Here is a 20,624-nt window from a genome sequence, read left to right on the forward strand (position 1 = left end):
AGATCAGCTTGGATTTAATTTTGTTATTGTACACACTATTTGGAAAAGTAACTGAAAGTTTCTCTAGCTCATGTTTTTCTAAGATAGACGAATAACTGATCTTTCCTTCCTTCGGAGGGATCTATTGAGCCTGTATGGAAAACAAAGAGTTACAGCAATGATGACTCTTTTTCTTCCCACCTACCTTGAATGCAGACTGGCTCTCTCTTTAAGCAGTATGCTGAAGGTGAAATGAGAGAGGCAATAGGAAAAAGTGCACCTTATTCAAGTTCCTTTCAGGATTTTGTTGTTTAGAATTGTCAGAAGCAAGTCTTTGAAGCATAATGATGCAGACTTTCCCCTCCAAACAGATCCCTGTGGTATACAGCATACCAGCTCCCAATGATCCTGAATATGGATCTGGACAGGTAAGAGATTGCAACTAAGCTTTTTTGTACAAAGCACAATAAACATGTTTTGCTCTTGGGGATGTAGTTGACTGTGTTCACATTTGGAAAATAGCTCCTAAATGAAGCAATAGTTATAAATTGGGCAAGGAAAACAGCACCTGATTTGTTGTCTGAGTTATTGATATTTTCCACTTGTTTTTCTTTAACAGAGTCCTAATCTTCACCATCTCCAGTCTCCTCAAGAAGAAATCTCATATGTGCAGCATTCTTTCTTCAAACAGATGAATTTGCATTTCTGGAGAAGATGGCTTCTAGGAATGTTACCTCTGATTTCCTTAACAGTCACTGTACTCGTGTTGGTCCTGTACTATTCATTATGTAAGTGCCATTCCTCAATAACACCACTGATTTTTCAATACCCATTTAAGAGCTGAATCCATTCCCTATTTGGACAGGTACAACTTAAAAAAGTAGGCTGATGAGTTAATGTTAATTCAAAGGCAGTAACTATGTGTGGTTAAACAGTAGTTAGAGAATCATGAAGGTGTGGATTGTGCTTAGACACTTGATAGATTCCATAATCAGTAGGGCTGCAGTTAAGGCAGTTAGCGTCTGCATGCCATTGCAATTCAGTTATCTTTTCAATGGGATTTGGATCATATAGAAACTTGCCCTTTTAAAAACCCAGACTAAAATCATAAAAAAATCTCTCTCTTTGTGAGCCAGTAATGTTGGAAACTTAGATTTTTAGCAAATGGAATGTATAGGTAGAAATCCAACACTGCCAACACTTGTGCTGTACTCCCCTACAAATACAGTATTATTCTCTATTGAGTATTATCCTCAGCCACTGAATAGCAGTAGTTTGATTCATTAACATGCCCTATTTTCACATAATTCTGTTGAGTAACATCAAGGTTAAATCAGTTCTTTCACAAGCATCTGGTTTTTGAATGTTTGGAGCAAGGCTAGGCTATTAATCTTGCTAATGCACAATCCTGTTTCTGTAGCTCCAGCGTTCTCCTTTATCTATATTGGTGGAAGTGTAGAAATACCTAACTTGACCTATACCAGTGACCTCACTGATCCAAAGTCACAGAAATTTATAATGGAAGCAGAAGCAATCCAGAGCTATGTAAGTACTTACAGGTGACATACCCTATAACTTGAAAACGTTTTATCACTTGAATTTTGAAGAGAGGATTTCAACTAAACAAAGGTATAGTAGAAAGCTGAGGTTCGAGTCATGGGTACTTGTTCATTTCTTTCCAAGTAATAAAATCTAGGATTAGTCTGGGAGAGTGTCAAGTTACAAAACTTAAGACAGGTGCCCTCTTTAAGACAGGGCAAGTGGATGGGAGGCAATTAAACCTGTTACGCTACCATAGTGTATTAGGAATGTAACTAGCCAAATGCTATTTAGTGTAAGATAACAAGGTTGCAATATTTGTGGGGTTTTTTTTAAAGGGTAGTTCAAGGCTGAAAACATTCAGCTTTTGTAAAAGAACTATAAGTGAATTTATTTTTTTTCAGCCTAGATACCCTGTATTCATTTGTTGCTGCTTGGGTGTGGGTTTTTGAATTACACTTTAAATTGTTGCACAAACTCTTCTTTTTTTTTTTTGGTTCCCTTCTCCTCACCAGCTCAACAATGCTTGCTTTCTTGCGCTTCTCATACAAGTTTGTATTTGTAAGATCAATACTGTTTCCTGGGTCCATGCTAACGGAGGTCTTTAAGCACAAAGCCGCCCTCTGTTAGCCTGTATTTCCCAACAGAGTTAATCTTGTGTCTCAAAACAGCTTTGTGCTTGGCCGACATGAGTTGTCCGTGACTGGATTGTAAACCAGAAATGTCACGGAGTTTAAATAATTAAAACACATCATCAAGTTTTGAAATTTTTTATATTTCCTTGCACCCACTTTTTTTCTTGGCTAAAAAAGAGTTCATTTCAACTTTGTTCAAACTGAAATGGAAGTTGAAACGTGTACATTGCTTACCATTCCTACCTGACTAGAAACTCTTTATACTCTGTAGTCACTTTAAAATGCAATTTACTGGTGAAGAGTTTATGGCACGATACTTCAAAAAGTTTGATAAGCTGACAATTAAATTTAACAATTTCTTTTGCTCTTATATTTAGCTTTCTAATTATTTAACTGTCAGTTTGCAGAACTATATGAGTCTTCTACATTAGGGAAATATTACTTGAAATCTGTTGTTGCTGCATTTAGGTAAGTCCTTTTCTAGATGTACTAAATGAAGTGTGTGTGTTGTGTTGTGTTTTTAATGGCTTTCCTCGGAGGGATATGTATAATTTTATAATACAGGAAATAAAGGCAAGTACAGTAGCATACTTAAAACCAAGGGGTAAATGCTATGAGATAAATACTTAAGGTTTTTGCTTTCAATACTTTGTTACTGAGGAAAACTATTAGACAAAATCCAAGTTGGTTGGTTGTGGATTGCTTTCAAGTCTGTCCACTTACTTCAGTTCTTGCAAAGCAGTTTACAACAGGCATTTTTCTTTCTCTTCCACTCTTTTTTGAATAACCTGTTTATGTAAGATGCCTACCAATGCAACACCTTTTCTGACATCCTAAAACAAAATATACAGGTGTACATTCTGTTGGGGCACTCTATAGAAGCACCTACCAGGAAAGCCAGCACATGGAGTAGAATGGTCCTACAGTCATTTCTATCTGTAATTTTTTGAAAGACTGAGCTACTGGCCATTTGGGAATGGAGTCTAGGGATCAAGAGACATGATATGCACATAAATCAGTTGATCCAGCCATGGTTTCTTCATGTATGTACCCATGCAGACTATTTTTTCCTCTTCACACGAATAATTTGAACAAGGGACCGTGTGGTTCTCTGTCAGGGCAGAATATGGGTATACTTTTGTGGTGGCATTTTTCGAAAGGAAAATGCAACTTGACTTCATAGTGTTACAGGAGTATTACCATTGACTTCCGTGGTAGCAGACCAGACAACTGAAAGTTTTTCAAAAAGCCACGTAGGTGACCCTTAGGAAAAATTGCTCTGGAGCTTTAATACGTGATGGTAAATAAAATAAAAAAGTGATTAGGATTCTATAGAAAAGTTTAAAAGTATTTCTCCTCAGGAGAATTGTTTAAAGCATTCATGCTTAACTGTTTAAGTGATGGATCTGCCTGTATCCAACTTCTGTCCATCTAGTCTATGGGAAAAGTGTAACTTTGCAAGAAGAGGGCTTTGTACCTCTATATACAGCAGTAGTAAAACAGTTGTGCAGAAAGTTAATATTGACGTATGCTAGCTGAGACTACAGAACTAATCAAAATCAAACTGAAAATGACAACTGAAATTCATTTATAATATAGTGTTTCCCCCAACAGCGAAGGAGAAGATAGTCTCCGAGCTTACTACTGGAATAAATTCTGGGCACCGCAAGAGATAGTGCACTCTTTCAAAAAACTAACCTCACTAAAACATAAGAAAATAATCCGTAAACATGCACTTCAGACTACTAATTCTTCTGCTGAATCCTTTCCCGTGGAAGAGGATTTTGATCTCTTAACAATGGAGCTTTTTGGTAACAACCTTTATCATTTTAAAAAAAAAAAAGTCTTCAGAACTCCTTCAGGTTGTGTTTTGCTCACATAGCTGACAGATGTTCCTTTTTTTAATTTAAGTTTCAGATTCTTCAGACTATGATGTGACACTGAAGTCAGGTAATTACTATTCTTAAATACACAACTTTACTACTTGCAAGACTAGGTTTTCTTTAACAATAGAATGGTGGCAGCACCACAATAATAATAATAATTAATTATATTTATTCTGGTAATGTCTAAGGGCCGAGTGAGAATCGAGTCCCATTACAGTAAGTAGAACTGAAGAATTTATACATTAAATACAGTATATTCCTGATAGTCCGAATAGCATGGGAGACGTGGATTTTATTTGGACAGATGAGAGTTCAGATAATCGAGAGTGCAGGAGCCATTCAGCAGCAGAGTGGCCTCCCCCACATGACGGGTCTTCCTCTTCCTCCTCCTTATTGCAGTCCTGGCCGGGGTCTCTGCTCTGTCTGCTTTATTCACTCCTAAGACAGCAGGGCTGCAGAGGACTTCCTGCACTGTGGCAGGAGCTGTTCAGCAGCAGGGTGGCCTCCCCAACAACTAGAGGTGGATTTTTCTCACAGTCCTAGCCAGGGGAGGGGAAATGGGAGGGATGGCTCTGCCTTATTATCTGAATCTTTGCGTTATCCAAATCCCTTCCTTGCGCCCCAGCATAAGATGCAGGCTACAGAGGACAAGTATCTCATGCTGTGGGCCGTAGAAGGGATTCGGGTAATGCAGAGGTACAGATAACAGGGTTTTGGATAAACAGGAGTACACTGTAATAGACTGAGTGAAAGAGAATTCTTTATAATTGCTGGTCATAACTTTCTTGCATGTTCAGCTTTTATAACCATATTTAGCAACCCAAATACAAAGGTGTAGATGTCAAAGGGAACCAGCAGCTCCCAATGACTTGTACTGGGAGTTGGAGCTGCTCAGTACCTAAAAATCAAACCACTTCTATAGTTGCCTAACTATATAACGAAGAACTCGACTCTAGACAGCCAGTTTAGAAAATTTTGGCCGTTACAGTTAGTGATCCTTTTGTATGTTGTTTTCTATACCAATGGTATCCCCAAGTGTTTTATAGTGTCCAGAATAGTAGAGGGAGAGAAATGAAGAGGCATAGGCAAGGGAGGAGGTATGTTTTTTCAGCTGAGATTTCAAATGATATGGTAAGAGTTGAAGAGATGGCTTGTTGGGCTAATGGAATGTGAGATGAATGGGAAGCCGGTGGAGTTCTGGGAAGAATGTGAAATGAATGGGGAGCCAGTATGTGTGAGAAGGCAGGTTGCAGCAGCCTCTGTATATGTTGGGTTGATGACAGGGATGGGGGGACATAGACTTGCAATAATCAAACACTGCAGATGTCGGTGTGGCTAGAGTTTCCTTCTTGGTGGAGTCAAGGTACAGCCATACATTAACAATGCACCAGCAGTAATCTGAAGGTTTGCAAAGAAAGAGAAGAGTGCAGGCAAAGTCAAATAAAAGGTGTGAGACAAGAGGGAGCAACGGGACACAGATCTGTAACTGATGGGTCTCTTGTCTGAGAAGCACTTCTGTGTCTGGAGACTCATACCTGAAAGAGATTTAGATGATGGCAGAGTATCTCTTCTGAACCAATTAACCCCATGCTGAAACATAAGCCCCAATTGACTGAAGGAAATGACTAAAACAATTCACTTGGGGCTAAAACTAAGGCGCATGTGCTTTTAGCCTTACAGTGAGATCAGTTTTGCTGTGTTAGGTTTTATGTGGTGAGTTTTTTTTTTTTTGGGGGGGAGGGTCACATACAAAGTGATTTGAGTTCTGAAAAAAGCCCTCATTTTGAGGGTTTCATCTTTTGGGTGCACTTTGGTTGCCATTATAATTGTTTAGTTGGTTAGAACGGATTGTGGCCTAATTTGCACTTGCTAATGCTAAAAGCAACGAGTGCTGCTTTGATCTGAATTAACTCTAGCATTGCAATTAGCATTTGTGAAAGATGCTGGATTCACAGACTTTATATTCACAGTTCGGATACACAGAGCTCCCCTTACCATACCACAGCGCTTCAGCTTTGTCCCAAAGTGGGCCACTCTAGGTATGAGAATGTATCACAGCATGGCTTCAGTGTATATTCAGTCCTTGTCCTCTCTGCTGAGACTGACTGACAAGAATGCCAGCTGGGGTGGTCTTTTAGAGATGTGGGCAACTGCTCACTAGGATCTGGACAAAGATTTCCCCAATTAATTTCTTATTTACCCTTTTGTCTATATTTTTCAGACACTGATCTAGTTTGTCTTTTGTATAGCAGTATCCTTCGACCTGTATGCAAAGCCAGGTAACAACAGGACTTTAACTTTGATGAATCCCAAGAAATCTTTTTATCAGTGGAGGCTGCGTGTTCCTTCTAACTATATTGTGAAACTTGTAGTCCTTACTCTGCATGGTGTCACTCCAGGGAGCTGTGCATCACACAGATTATCTGCATATGATTTTCTTCTTCCTCTTCAGAACAAGATCATTACAAGGTATGATCATAAAGGAAAGCTACTTTTTTCTCTGGCAAAACACACATCAAATCTTATATGTATCACCTACCAGAACGCTCATGAACATATTTTTATTTTTGTTAAAAAGAAGACTTGCATGGCTCAAGAGATTTGGTAATGAAACATACAACCTTTCGAAGGCTAGTTCAAGATCCAGCCTGGTTTAGCAGTGACCAGAACTCAATATCATGTGATGTCTCTTTGGTAACCTACCTGAAATAAGTAGGTAGTCTTGTTGCAGTTCCTATCAAAGAGGTATCTGGATTCATAAGTAATCTGCCAATATTTAGCACTCATATTCACCTCTGTCTATGCACTCTGCAGGGAGGCCAGGGTCTGAAAAGGGCAGACACTGGCTGATTCATTGCCTAGTAGTAGTCCCTCATTCCCTCCAAATGAGCACACAGGGAGAGCACTGCGGAGAACTCAGTGTTGCTACTGTCCATGCTGTATGCGTTCTATGGGTAGAGATCAATTTCAAGGGCTGTCAACCCATCGTGTTTTACAAGCAGTTATTCAACTATTTAGAAAGCAAAGAAGAAATGTGTTGGCTTGGATTCAATTCATGTTCGTATCAAGAGGCTTGTGATGTTATCAGTGAAAGTTTCATGTCATATGTAATTGAAATAAAAATGTCCTATCTATCTATCTCGTACAAAGTACATTGAACTCACCTGTGCACTCATCTTTGCCAACAGGAGTCTCAAAAATAGGAGCTGATGCACTGAGAGAATTAAGTACATACACAGGAAAGATAGTGGGATTGGAGAGAGTTTATCTGCAATGTACAAATCAAGTGCGGGAAATACTTTTTTTGTGTGTGTGCTTGTTTTGCTGTCTCTATTGGGTACTAATCATCTGTCACATTTGTTCTCTGACTGAATGTGTATTTCCGCGTGCCCCCCAAAATTCTTTAGAGTGGTCAAACACAACTAGTGGATAACTCTGTCCAATGCTGTGGACAGGTCCAATGGAATCTATGGACCCATGTCCACTGTCCATGGTTGAGAATAGATAATCATTTATTGTGAGTGCTGTATCCAGAGTTCCCTTTGACTTTGATGCCTTGCAGTCTTCCAAGACTTCAACTTGTGTATGATCCGGAATCCCAGAGGAAGAGAAGTTTGAGATGCTTCAGGTGACCATCCCTTTCTGTGTACTTGATGCCTTAGGTCACATTAGAAACAAATGCAGATGTACACATGCAGGATGGCGAATAGACCTCCCCACTTTGAACTCCAAAACCCACTGGTTCTATCCCATGAGCTAAAGGGCAATATCCATTAACTGTCCTTAGTATTCAGCTTATTCATGCTATTCTCTGTTTGTAGGTATCCAGTTCTAGAGGGTGATTCAACTGGGAGGCCATAAATGATTCTGAGTAGTTCCCATAAAGGACAATGGTGAACTGTACACAGTTGCAAATACCTAATCATGAAAGTACAAGTGATGCTGTGCAACACCATAAAAATGCACATTGCATATAAATATTTGAAGACTTTGTTGTATGTCCTCACTATGCAATTTCATGACCCCATCTAAAGAAAGATACAGCACAAATAAAACAGGCTCAGAAACAGGTGACCAAACTCTAGATGCATGGAAAAACTTACATATGAGAGGGAAAATATTTGGATTGTTAGTTCAGAGAAGAGTTGAGTAAGAGGGCACTGGGTAGCCAGAGGTACATAAAATAATGAAGGGTACATAGAATGTCAGTTGGGATTGTCTGTTTACCCTGTATCATAATACAGGGCCAGGGACTAGCCAATAAAATGTAAAGGGGAAAAATATTCTCTTACATAATAAATAACCTTTGGAACTCAAAGGCGCAAGATAACATGGAATCAAAGAGCTTAGTGCAGTGGATATTTTCTATTACCATTAGGTAATCTCTTATTGGTTTGCACATGTAACTGCTATACTTAGAATGGGGAACAGCATTAGAATCAGCGATAACTTACCTACTAATAAACAGGTAAAAGAAAACGTCAAATGTATTGTGGGTTTAAAAGTAGTACAGATGTTCATATGGCTAAGACTATCCAGTTATTGAAGGTGGCATAAATTATAAGGGATATTAGACCCTGGTGCTTCAAGGTATCAGCCAACCATTTATTGCTTGGAGTTGAGAAGAAATTTCCCTCACGGGCAGGTTTTTACCTTATTGCCCCTTGAGTGGCTTCTTCCGTCTTGCTGAAAAACCTCTGGTGATTGGTCATTCTGAGATGTGAAACCAGGCTAAATGGTACTTTTCAGATGCCAAGATTTTTGCGGCAGGGACTGTCACTTACTCTGTTTTTACAGCACCTAACACAATGGAGTCTCTGCCTAGCTGGCTTCTAGGTACTATCACTATGTACAGGCTTAACTGGTCTGATATATGATATTGCAAATCAGATAGCTTTGTAAATCTACAAATATCTATGTACCTATTAGTAACATCCTTTTGGCAGTGAGACCAGGTATCTTAAAACTACCTCAGACCCTCCGTTTGAGTAAATGAAATCTGAGATTGGGAAACTACAGGTCAATGTATTGAGCGCTCAAATGGCAGACAGTTCATTGATGGGATAAAAGAAAAGCAGGTGTCCAGGGGAGTTGTGTCAAAGTTTAGACTGCCATTCTTCCAGTACATTCAGTGATTTCAGAGAAGGATGAGTAATACAGAATGTTCTCTCATTCAGTTCGGTTATATTTCAGGTGGTGTGGAGTACCAGGGGCCTGGAGTCCTCCTATCATACGGTTAACTTCATCAAGTAATGTTATGCTGGTCACCTTCTCGCTGGACAGAAGAAATGAGAGTAACATGCTAAAAGCATACTTCCAAGCTGTTCCTAAAGTTGGTATGTACTCAAATCAATGATGTATTTGATACAGGCGAGTTCAGACTTTTAGCCACTACTAATTTAGGATATTACTTCTTGGAGGTTATTGTTTCTGGGAAGAAGTAGTTTCCATTCTGATCTCCCTGAATATGATTTCAGGTAGCTGAACAGAGGATGGGGATTGAGATCCTTCCATTTGGTAGGATTAATCTTTCTCTCTGGTTACTATTAGACCATCTCTCCTAATCGTTGCATTTGCCCCCAGCTCTAACTCACTAAATTTCATGTTTACTCTTCACATATACTACTCTCAAGAGAGCATGTTGGCAATCTCAGTAAAGCACAAGGCTGCTATACAATCTTGGAGCTCCTGCCAGCTCCAGTATGAGGCACACTGGTAGAGAGTGGTTGGGTTAAGCTTGCAATTCTGTCTGGTTACAGTGGAATACTTTGAGTTGCCATGATTTGAGTCACCTGCATTTTGCTGCAGATGCTTCTGAAGTGAAACTAATACCAATAATTATTTACTCGCTTGCCATTACAGAATCTTTCCCCCTTTTTCTGATAAATAAGGGTTCATAAATATTAATGGACAGAATTAATGGCCAACGCGTTTTGTCCCTATGGAATAAATTATAGGGACTAGCCCCTAAAAAGCTACATTTTCAAAGGTGACAGGTAATTTTGAGTACATCGGTTTTTGCATGCCCAACTTAATACCCGCAGTGATCTTACTTTAAGTAAATGCTCAGCAGCACCTGCCTTTTGAAAAACTGGACCCCTTCAAGATTGCCCAAGTTGAGCACCCAAAATTACTAGACACTCAAATTTTGCCATGAAAATGAATGCAATTTTAAATATAACAGATAAATGCAATTACTCTTGATTTCTTAATTCACACACTGCTATATTTCTTCAAGAAAACAATCAATAAGAATTAGGGGGCAGGGACTGTATGATTACAAGTACTGCCAGCAGAAAGTGGCGCTTTTCAGTCACCAGTTCAAATGCAGCACAACTCTTAAAGATACACAAAATTTTTAATGGTTCAGTGTTAACATCATGAAAATGCCATCTTCATTCTATGGCAAGCTCCTCAGAGAGGTCAACGACCATTCAGAGAGGTTGTTTCTGCAGATCAATGTTGAGGTACATTCACAGGTGTGGTGTGTTTATGTGAATGCCTCCTTTCAGGCCACTGCATTTACAAAGAGTGCAATGCGAGATTTTCCATTCTTGTATCCTCTTCGTATAGAATGTTTGTTCTTTCCTCCATAGTGCAGTTGCAAATGAGTGTTATGTTGAACAGCATCTCTTTTTTTTTATTTGAATACAATTTGTCTTTGCTGATGGGTGGGTTGATCTTTCCTTGTTTCTCCTTCTATGCAGTGTGGGGGAGGGCGGAGAGATCATATAGCCTACAGATGGAACTAGAAAGGAATAAAACTTTTGAATGTCGTCTGCTATAGTAGTAGCAAAAAATTTCATGTAAGAGTCTTTCTCATTACTATTAAAATATACCTTCTGTTTAATTTGTCAAAAAAGCTCTATTATCTTCACGAAGTAAATCAATGGGTGGCCTCCCTACTGAAATGAGAAAAGCATGTCTTGGGGTATAACTACAGAAATATTATTCTTGGAAAGAAGGATGAAGCAGTAGCAATATTTGCTATGCACGAATATTCAACCATATTGGCACTTAGCGAAGCCAGGGGTCTGAGTCTACTTTTACTTAAACCAGTTTGACAACAGTGTCAGTCATTGAAATCAGTAGCATTATTGCAGACTTACATTTGTGGTACAGAGTGAGGAATTTTGCCTTGTTTTAATAATACATTAGTATACTCTCTCATTTGTGTTGCACCTCTGGTTCTAAGGGCCTCCCAAAGCATGCAAGTCTGTATACTATTCTGACTTCTGTTCAGTACTTGTGTAAACCTGCTGAAGACAAGAGAGCAAAACTTTGAACCACTGTACATAGCAGGAGAAGTGAAGGGATGAGGCAGTGTGGTAGGTAATCGAGAGGGAGGAAATATTCACTTCATCTGCCACTGAAAGGCTTCTGCTGCTTGGGTAGATGCATATACACAACACTTGAAGATACAAGACTATTGTATCTAATATGAAACAATAAAATGAATATTCAGCAAGTACTTGGTAATAGGAAGCAAAGTATATTTGGTTACTCTTATCATGGATATCTAATATACCGTACTTAGCTAATACTGGAGGACAGCACTTGGATTCATCTATTGTTCTCATTTGAAAGTTAATTGTTGTAATTATGTCTAGGAATAGGAGATGTGATCGGAAATCCTAGAATGATGGCAACGTATAGTAGTTATTCTCTGGGAACATAGGACAAAGTGAGATGGCAAGTGTCATGCTCCATTCTCCTATCTCTAGTCTGTATCTAGAGAAGGAACAGAGAGTGAATTAAATACTCCTCTGAAGTGCCATTTATGTAACTATGTAGATTTATTGGTATTTTTCTCTTCCAGTCTGTGGTGGGCATTACATCTCTTGGAATGGGACAGTGAGCTCCCCTTATTATCCAAGCTACTATCCACCAAATATTGACTGCAGCTGGCTACTCAGAGTAAGTCTGTGCAAATAGTAGTGATTTCATTAAGTTTTCATTTTATGTATCAGAAGTAAAAATGGGAGAACATGCCTTCCGTTGTGGATGGAATAAGTGAATCCAGGCCAAGAACCCTGCTAGCAATCATTGTGCATAAATATGGTGGCTGATTGCATGTTTTCATCTGTGCTGTAAACTAGGCTTTAGGTACCTCTACAAGTGGGACAGGAGATGACAAATTAGCCTGTGCTAGCTACAAAATACTGGACTAGTGAGCCTATTAGCCTGTTCTAACTTAGCAGATCCTATTACCCTCTTGGCATAAGCGGTTAGTAGCTAATTGGGGCCTTGCTGGATCATTTCCACTAGGAAGAGAAATGGATGATGCAAGTCATGTATTTGGTGCAATCCTGTTTCCTTCACAAAGGATGCACACAGTCCTGTTTGCTTGAACACAGTAGACACAAACAGGAGGTAGCTTTCTTGTTCAGAAATCTAAGTCTGCTTTTCCAAAAGATGTTCGTAAACGAAGCGCTGCCTCTTGTCTCCCTCTCAGGACTAGGTAAACTACTGCTTCTCCCACCACCTGATGGCTTTCTTGTAGCTTTCTGCCTGTGGTTACAGCAATGTGTGGCTATCTATGTCAATCAATGCCTTTGCCCCTATGTTTGCAATCAGTCTCAGGGAAACTTTTCAGTTCACTGGCCTTAGCTTCTAATAGGCCTTGCCATGCAACCTCTTGCCTTGGGCAGTGGCTTACTATTATTTCTGGCTATCATTACATAAAGGCCTGCAACTGTCTGTAGATCAGACTTCTGCTTGCTGGCAGCCATTAACACTTGACAGTATAACACTATAATCACGGACCATGAAATCTGGTCTCCCCTGTGAAATATGCCAGGGAGGGGAAGGGCTGGGGGTGCCTCAGCTGGGGATCTTACCATGCTCCAGGCTCTGGCTGCTAGTCCTGGCAGGGCTGGGGAGAGATGGGGCTTCCTTTTGTACTGCAGAGGCTGCTCCTGGGGCAGGATCAGACCCATCTCCAGAAACCTGCCCGAGCTGTGAGACGCTCCACACCTCCATCCCACTTCCTGCCCCCTTCGCTGTCCAAACAGGTCACTGTACAGGTCATTCCCCAGGGATCATTACAGGGGGCAACTGCAGAGCTGCTTGCAGCCAGGAGAGGTGGGTCTGACCTGGCTGGGATTAGCAGCTGGAGTCCAGCACATGGTAGGAGACCCTGGCTGGAGTGTCCCTAGCCAACAGTGCCAGAACTCAGGGACATGCCCCCCCTTTTTAATATGGACATAGTTTGGGGGGGATGGGGCAATATTGCCTCCCCAAACTGCAAGTCTCAGTCAGGCACGCAGCCCCTGCCAGTGCCTCTCTGAGCCTATGCAAGGCTTGCAGTTTGGTGGAGGAGGGAGAGGCATGGCTCCTGGCCCTCCTTGGTTCCAGCACTGGTGGCTCCCCACTTCTACAAAGATTCCTGCACCCTTGCCCCATCCTTGCTCCTCCCCAGCTCCAGATCCAGGGCTTCGTGGTTAAAGGAGCCTTGGGCTGGCAGTGTTTGTTGGGGGGAACCACAGCGCGCACGCACACATACGCGCACACACACCCTGACAACAGGGCCCTGGACTGTCGCCCCACCCATAATGCTGGCTCTGCCCCCCTCCCCCAAAAGTGATGACCTCCCCCACAATACCAGGTGACCCTCGTTCTGCATTGCCTGATGCTCAGCTCTGAAGGCAGCGCCTCTGTCAGCAGCAGCACAGAATAAGGGTGGCAATAGCACAGTTCTCCTACAATAGCCTTGTGATACCTCACAACCCTCTCTTGGGTTGGGAATCCCATGGTTATTACACTGTGAAATTTCAGATGTAAATATCTGAAATTGTGAAATTGACTTTTTAAAAAAACCTATGGCTGTGAAATTGACCAAAATGGACCCTTAATTTAATAGGGCCCTATTTATGCATCAGTACTGTTAACTGTAAGGGTTTAGGAGGAAGATTTCAAAGACACAAATGGCAGTTTGGTCTATCAGGGAGCTAGAAGCCCAAGGAGTTGGGTGCTTAACTGCAATTCGTGCCTTAGAAATCTCCTTTTTATTACATATCTTTCTTACCTATTGCTGGGAGTAGGTCAAAGTGGCATTCTCTTTTATAATCTGATGGGAATGTGATTTATTAATGCCTGTTCACTTGATTTTGAGGTAATATAACAATGTATCAACTCCTTGGTTTGGTTTGGTTTTTATTTTTTTTAACACTTTGATTGTAGGCACCTCTACCTGGATATAAGTTGTCGCTAAAAATCCTTGTCATACAAATTCAAGAGAAGTCTCCAGGGTCCAATAAATGTGATAAGGACTGGTTAGAAATTGATGGAGTTAGGTGAGTTAAAACACCACTCACTATTTTATTTGACATGGACATTAATAAGTGATATTCAAAGAGGACACAACTTGCCATTCTATAAAACATTCTGTACCAAAATCTTGAATTTCTCTAGCTACTTCCAGTGCAGAAACATAAAACTTTGTGTATGCAGACATTGTGACATCTTTATTCAGGCTTTCAATGGTCGTATTCTTCCTAATTATGGCTAAGCAGCAAACAGGTCAAATAGTAGTCACCAATGGTCATAAAAGCCTCATGCCTATTTCACATCAATAAAAAATACTTAATCTGTACATTTCATTACAAAGGTTGGTGGTCCAAGAGATGTTTAATGCAGGATCTTGCACTGTTTTGCTGGAGGTGTGAATTCCTGGCTACCATCGTGAACTAGCTTTTCTAGGGAGTGAGATCCTTTGCTATTTTAAAGCTTTGTTTTCTGTTTCCAATTTCTCTTTAATGACTGCTCTTTGCCTTGGTTATTGAAAACAAAATTAGACATCGCCAGTCACTCGTCCTTCAGAAGGAGTAAATCCAAGGTGGCAACTGCAATGTTGGATTGTGAGGATCCATGTCTAGGAAGTGAAAATGCTAGGTTTGCAAACTGAACTGAAAATCTTTAAACAAGCTTTCTTACGTTTCCAAAGGGAGAGGATGTGGTTGCAATATTGACCTTCTGGCTATATTTTTAGAACTGTAGGCTTCTAGTCTCAGTGAGAACCAGGACATTCGTTACATGCAAAATAGTTTGGAAAAAAATAAATTACCTACACTCTGTTTTAAACCTCCAAAGATAAGCTTTGTTTAATGTAAAGGCGTATCCAAACCATATCATCTTTAAATGTTAGTTGTTTTGTATATGTAATAATAGGCTAGCTGAGTTGGCAAGATACAGTAGAGTAATACATACAAAAACTGTTAAGACCTGGTGAACGTAGATTGTAGTTGTAATTATTCTGTTCTATACTTGACAGATATTGTAAAACTATTGCTGAAAGCAGCAGAAACAAGGAATATGGCTATTCAGTTGCAATTAATTTCCATTCAGATGAACTGGTCACACACAGAGGGTTTTATATTGAATATAAAGCTTTCAGTCACATGGACCGTAAGTGGATACAAGTGCATGTTACAGCTTTGGGGAAAACCTTGCTTCATAGACCTATGTTTTGTAGCCTATAGGACTAACCTGCTTGCGCGCGCGCGTGTTTGTGTGTGTGTGTGTGTGTGATACAACTTTTCTTATAAGTTGAAGTATTTGGTTTATTGTAAGAGGTTTATAAATTTATATTAAAGTAAGTTTGACTGTAATGCAAGAGACCTACAGGCCAAAAACCTGTATGTTAAGCTAAAGCAAAGTTAGCATATCTATATTGGGCCCTTTTACCCAGAAAGTAAAGTGGACCTTTATCTTGTTTATCCTATGCCTAAATAGGTAAGTACCCACACCTATGTCTAAGACCTTTACCTAGACCAGTAGACTATGGAGAATGGCATAGAGTTTTTCTCAGTGTTGTACCCACAGACTTAACAAGTACACCACAAGAGACTGATGTGTGTACATACCTGTCATCAATACGCACATACGTACTAGCCTATGGGGTAAGTGTAACCTAACATGTCTGTGGGTGAGGAATGAAATTTGGGCATAAGAGGAAGGATTTCCAGCACTTGCCTTATAGAAGAGGTGACATACCTCAGTAGAGTGCTCCATTCTCACTTTACTCTATTCTCACTTACTTCCTCTACTCTCTCTATCTATTCTGTCTATGATGTCTACTACTATTAGTAGGCTATATTTGTTCTTCTTAAACTTTTAAGTTTCAGGGGAACTAGGCTAAGCTCAGTTTCCCTAAATTTTATTCTTTGTTTATTAGGTTTTGATTTTAAGTTTTAGTTAGTCAAGTAAACTCTAAGTTAGTTCTTAGCATTAGATTCTTTAAGCACTGCATCCCTCACTCAAGAATTGAGAAACCTGAAGCGCAAGGCTGTTCCTGTGTCTCTTACCATCAGGTTATCAAGGAAGGGTGTGAGTATATTAACCAAAGCTTTGTTGCATATAATACTATATGATCATATGTATCTTTGGAATAGAAGTAATGCAATTGTAACTTTGTAACTCTGATTATTTTACCATTTACTTACTATTATTGATTTTAATAAGTCTTTAAGGCTATATCTTTCTCAGTGTGAGCTTTCTGTCATACCCCCAAGGGTCTTTTGTAAATTCTGTGAAGCCTGATTCTGGACAAGAACTTTCATCTTCTGATCAAACAGATTGGCGAGCCAAAAACCCATACTACTTAATATTAATTAATTAGTATTAAAATATTAAATACAATAAGTAAATTGAAATTCCCATATTATCCAAATTAATATTATTAGTATACCCTAAATCAGGCTATAGTTTCACACTCTAACTCATAGTAATTCTGGCATGAATAGGGAGTTGTCCTTCAACCTGATTGATTGCTGATACTGCCTGTCTGGTCCAGGAGTGAAGGGAAAAGGGTCTCTGCTGACTTGACCAGGCTCAGACAGCAAATTTGCAGGTAAACAGTATTAAACCTTGTCCCTAAGAATTTAGAGGCTGGTGTGCTCCAGCTATTATGCAAGGTCACTAGTGTTACTAACAAAACTTTCTAGTAATGATAACACAGGTCTCGGTCTTAGTGTTGCTGTCCAGTTAGAGATTCCTGGTATATTTAAATCATTAAATATCTGCACAATTAGTACTCACAGCAAATAAATCTGTGTGGCCTCCACATCTTCAATGACAATGATAAGAAGGTTAATACTGATTTAAATTCTCCAATCCATTAATTTAAATTCACATAAATCAGAGTGCCTGTTAAAATCACCAACCTTTTTAAAAAAAAAAAAAATGTGAGAGCGGAAGTTGAATTTTATAGAACAAAAATAAATGATGTACTGCTAACCTCAGTGCATATTTGGTCTATGACACCACTCTCATTACTTCTATCTTTTTTTTCTTCTAGCATGTCCTAGACAATTTAAATGTACAGACAGAACATGCATTCCTTTAAACAACCAATGTGATGGATGGAAAGACTGCTCAGATGGCAGTGATGAATTAGACTGTGGTAAGTTTATTCAATTTCTGGTTGATAAACAGTCCTTCAGAAAGGCACTTGAAGGGCTGTAAAACACTTCTTTTTCTAAAAAGTGCAATCAGAATAATACTTGAAATAATACTCTTCAATAATGCCATATAACCCTGAACCTACCAAAAATAAAATACATATTGCATAAGAACCAGACCTTCCAAGAAACAGTTAATAATGTTTTACATATTTATTCCAGAGCTTCCTGTTAAAGGGACTAAAATCATGGAGCAGATAATCTTAGCCTACTTCAGAGTATTGTGTTCTTGAGTGTTTTCAGATCCTTGGATGACTGACGCTGTGACTGGGAAGTGCCATGATATTTATAGATCTCTCTTCTTCAGGCTGTAGTCCAGAGGAGTCTAACTGTGGCGATGGGAAGTGTAAACACCATTCAAAGACATGCAAAGGGGACGACAGTTGCGGAGAGGATAGTGATGAAAATGATTGCCGTAAGTGTGTTGAAAAGTAGTGTAGGATAGTGGTGGGGAGTCAGCGGATGGGGTATATTAATTTCCTTACTGTCTAAAGTTTTTTTTTTTTTTGGATTATCTGATAAATATTTGGAATAGCCTGCATTGTATATATGTGTGGTATGAGGATAATTAGAACTTTCATACGCATGCATCATGTTATGCTTTTGAAAATATTAGCATGTGTTGATCACACTTCATGCTCTCCATTATGTTACATAACAACTGAACCTTAGATTGACTGGGTGAACTGAATGGTTTTTGGATACCAATGAGGGTAAAATGAACTTGATGAAGGAACAGGAAAGAGTGATCATATTTTATGCATGTGGGAATAAAGACTGTTGGAGAATCAAATGTGTCAGCAATTGGAAAAGCGTGATTTACCATCATATGCATGGCTCTCAGTGCCAGAATGTTCCTTGCAAAAGTGCAGGAGAGTTTGAGGTTCTGAAGAGGATACTGAAAGTAAGTTAATATCTTTGCTGCCAAAAAAAAAAAAAAAATTCTTGCTTGAGTGTTGTCCCCTGTCCCAAGCTACAGGGGTAAAAATAGCTCATCTCTACCCTGATATATTGTGAATTCAGATATAACATGGTAAAGCTTGGGGTGAAGAGCGGGGCTGCACACTCTGGCGGATCAAAGCGAATTCGATATAACGCGGTTTCACCTATAACACGGTAAGATTTTTTGGCTCCCAAGGACAGCGTTATATCGAGGTAGAGGTGTATTTGCATAATCTGGGAGGTTGAGTCCTTTATAGAATGTGTAGCCATCACAAGGATGCATGCTCTGTGACTAGGGAAAATGAACTACCAGCAGGTCAGGTAATACCTCAGGGAATCAACAGTTCACTTGATAGTCAGAATATGTTCTCATCCTGGAGAACACCTTTCTGCTTAAATATTGGATTGGGTGCTCTTTGCCTTCAAAGACCTGGGAGAGCGCCACTCCCAGGCTGGCCTCCAGTGAATGAACTACTACTGGGAGAAGTCTGCATTGGCAACGATAGGCACCTAGCCCAGCCGTGCCTTCAGACTGTTGAAAGCTTCATCTCATCAGTAGTCTCACCAGACCTTTTGGGTGTGTCTGCCTTTTAGTAGATCATTCAGGGGAGCTGCAATCAAGGCAAAGGTGGAGAGGAACCAGTAATAATATCCTTCCAGACTGAGGAAGCAGCATATCTGTCTTCTAAGCCAATATGTGGGGCACAAATTTAACATGTGGACTTTATCTAGCACCAGCGTCTCAAGGCCTCCTCCCAACTGATACCCTAAATAAGACACTTCTGTCATGGCCAACTTACATTTGGCAGGATTAGCTCTGAGGCTGGCCTCCTGTCTGGAACCAGAACCCCTCTTAGCTGATATAAGTGGTCATCCCACATACGGCTATGGCTCCAATATTGTCAAGGTAAGCCCCAGCTTAGTGGTGGTGGTGGTGTCCGAGGATTCGATTCAAAAGGTGTTGGAAAGTTTCTGGCACCCCCTTTGGAGGCCAAATGGCATGGTTTTAAAATGGAAATGGCCAAAGGGGGTTGAACACATTCTCTTCCTGGGAGGATGGAGACCAGGGGATCTGCCAATAGCTGTTTGTAAGGTCATCCATGCTGAGGTATCATGCTAGGCCCAACCACTCTAACAGCTCAGCCACCTTTGTCATTGGGTAAGTGTAAATCTTTGTGATGGAATTGACCATACAAAAGCTTGCCTCCGTGTAATGTTGAGGTCTTGCCCTCTCCGTGTGGGTAGCTTGGGTCACTGGGCTGGTATTTGTACACGTTTTCTGTCATGCCTGGGGTTCAGTAACTGCTGGCAGGTATATAGCACCATGAGTGGCCCTAGTAGGCTAGTGGGCAGAGGCTGCACAGTCCCATATATGGTGACCCGTCAGCTGCACCATGTCTGAAAATTATTTGGGGTGATGCTGGAGCACCCACTCCCGGCCCCTGGCTGGAAGTATGGATACAAACTCTGCATCCTGGACTGTCTCAGAGCACTTTCCTGGGTGCAGCTACCATCAGCAATGCTCTGTATTCAGTGCACCACCATCAGGCACCTGCCCCTTTGTGGTACATCTCTGCATTTAAGTGCTGCTGTTCTGGGTCAAGGTTGCAGAAGGCCAACTGTGCCTCTCCCATCATTGCATGGAGCTAAAACTAAGTCCCAAAGTTCCAGAGACCATTGAGAGAACAGCACCACCCTCTCAGCTGTGGTTCAGAATACCTCAGGATTGTTGTTAGGGCCCAGCTTAGTTAACGTTGCAGTTGGCAGAGCTCTGGGATTGGACGCTTCGGGGCTTCCCTGTGCAGGAGTTTGGGGTGGGGGTGTCTTGACTGTTACAGAAAGTCCCTCTGGAACTCGGGCTGCTGGATACAACCTCCTGCAACAGCTGCTGCTGGGACATCCAGTGCTGCAACATTGGCTGCTGGAATTGCTGTTGGTAGTTGGCTTGCTGCTATTGCCATTTCGCTATCCATTTATACCAGCTCAGGGTCTATCGCAGTTGAAGCCCTCACTGAAAGGGCTGGTATGGAATCTGTTTCTGTCTCAGGGTCTTGTATCAGGTGAAGGCTTCATGCCTGCCTTCTCCCTCAGTTGTGGTCAGCCGACCCTCAGCCTGGGCTTAGCCTTAGTGTCATTGGGTGTCTTGCCCTTGGGTCTCCTATGGGAGCCTCCCTCCTGGGGAA

General features: G+C 40.6%; 1 protein-coding gene across 1 annotated transcript in view; it reads left to right on the top strand.

Annotated features, from left to right (window-relative positions):
- Positions 1-234: 234 nt before the first annotated feature.
- The window catches only part of LOC127053528 (suppressor of tumorigenicity 14 protein-like), a 39,314-nt gene continuing 18,924 nt past the window's right edge, over positions 235-20,624 (top strand). The window contains exons 1-13 of the mRNA XM_050958406.1: positions 235-407; positions 599-767; positions 1,400-1,524; positions 2,554-2,621; positions 3,768-3,964; positions 4,065-4,103; positions 6,289-6,508; positions 9,233-9,375; positions 11,859-11,956; positions 14,222-14,334; positions 15,312-15,445; positions 17,337-17,441; positions 17,807-17,914. Coding sequence (XP_050814363.1) covers positions 324-407; positions 599-767; positions 1,400-1,524; positions 2,554-2,621; positions 3,768-3,964; positions 4,065-4,103; positions 6,289-6,508; positions 9,233-9,375; positions 11,859-11,956; positions 14,222-14,334; positions 15,312-15,445; positions 17,337-17,441; positions 17,807-17,914 — 1,603 coding nt within the window. The 5' untranslated portion in view covers positions 235-323. The remainder of the gene's footprint in view (positions 408-598; positions 768-1,399; positions 1,525-2,553; positions 2,622-3,767; positions 3,965-4,064; positions 4,104-6,288; positions 6,509-9,232; positions 9,376-11,858; positions 11,957-14,221; positions 14,335-15,311; positions 15,446-17,336; positions 17,442-17,806; positions 17,915-20,624) is intronic.

Source organism: Gopherus flavomarginatus, chromosome 1, assembly GCF_025201925.1.
Source record: "Gopherus flavomarginatus isolate rGopFla2 chromosome 1, rGopFla2.mat.asm, whole genome shotgun sequence".
Lineage (NCBI taxonomy): Eukaryota > Metazoa > Chordata > Testudines > Testudinidae > Gopherus > Gopherus flavomarginatus.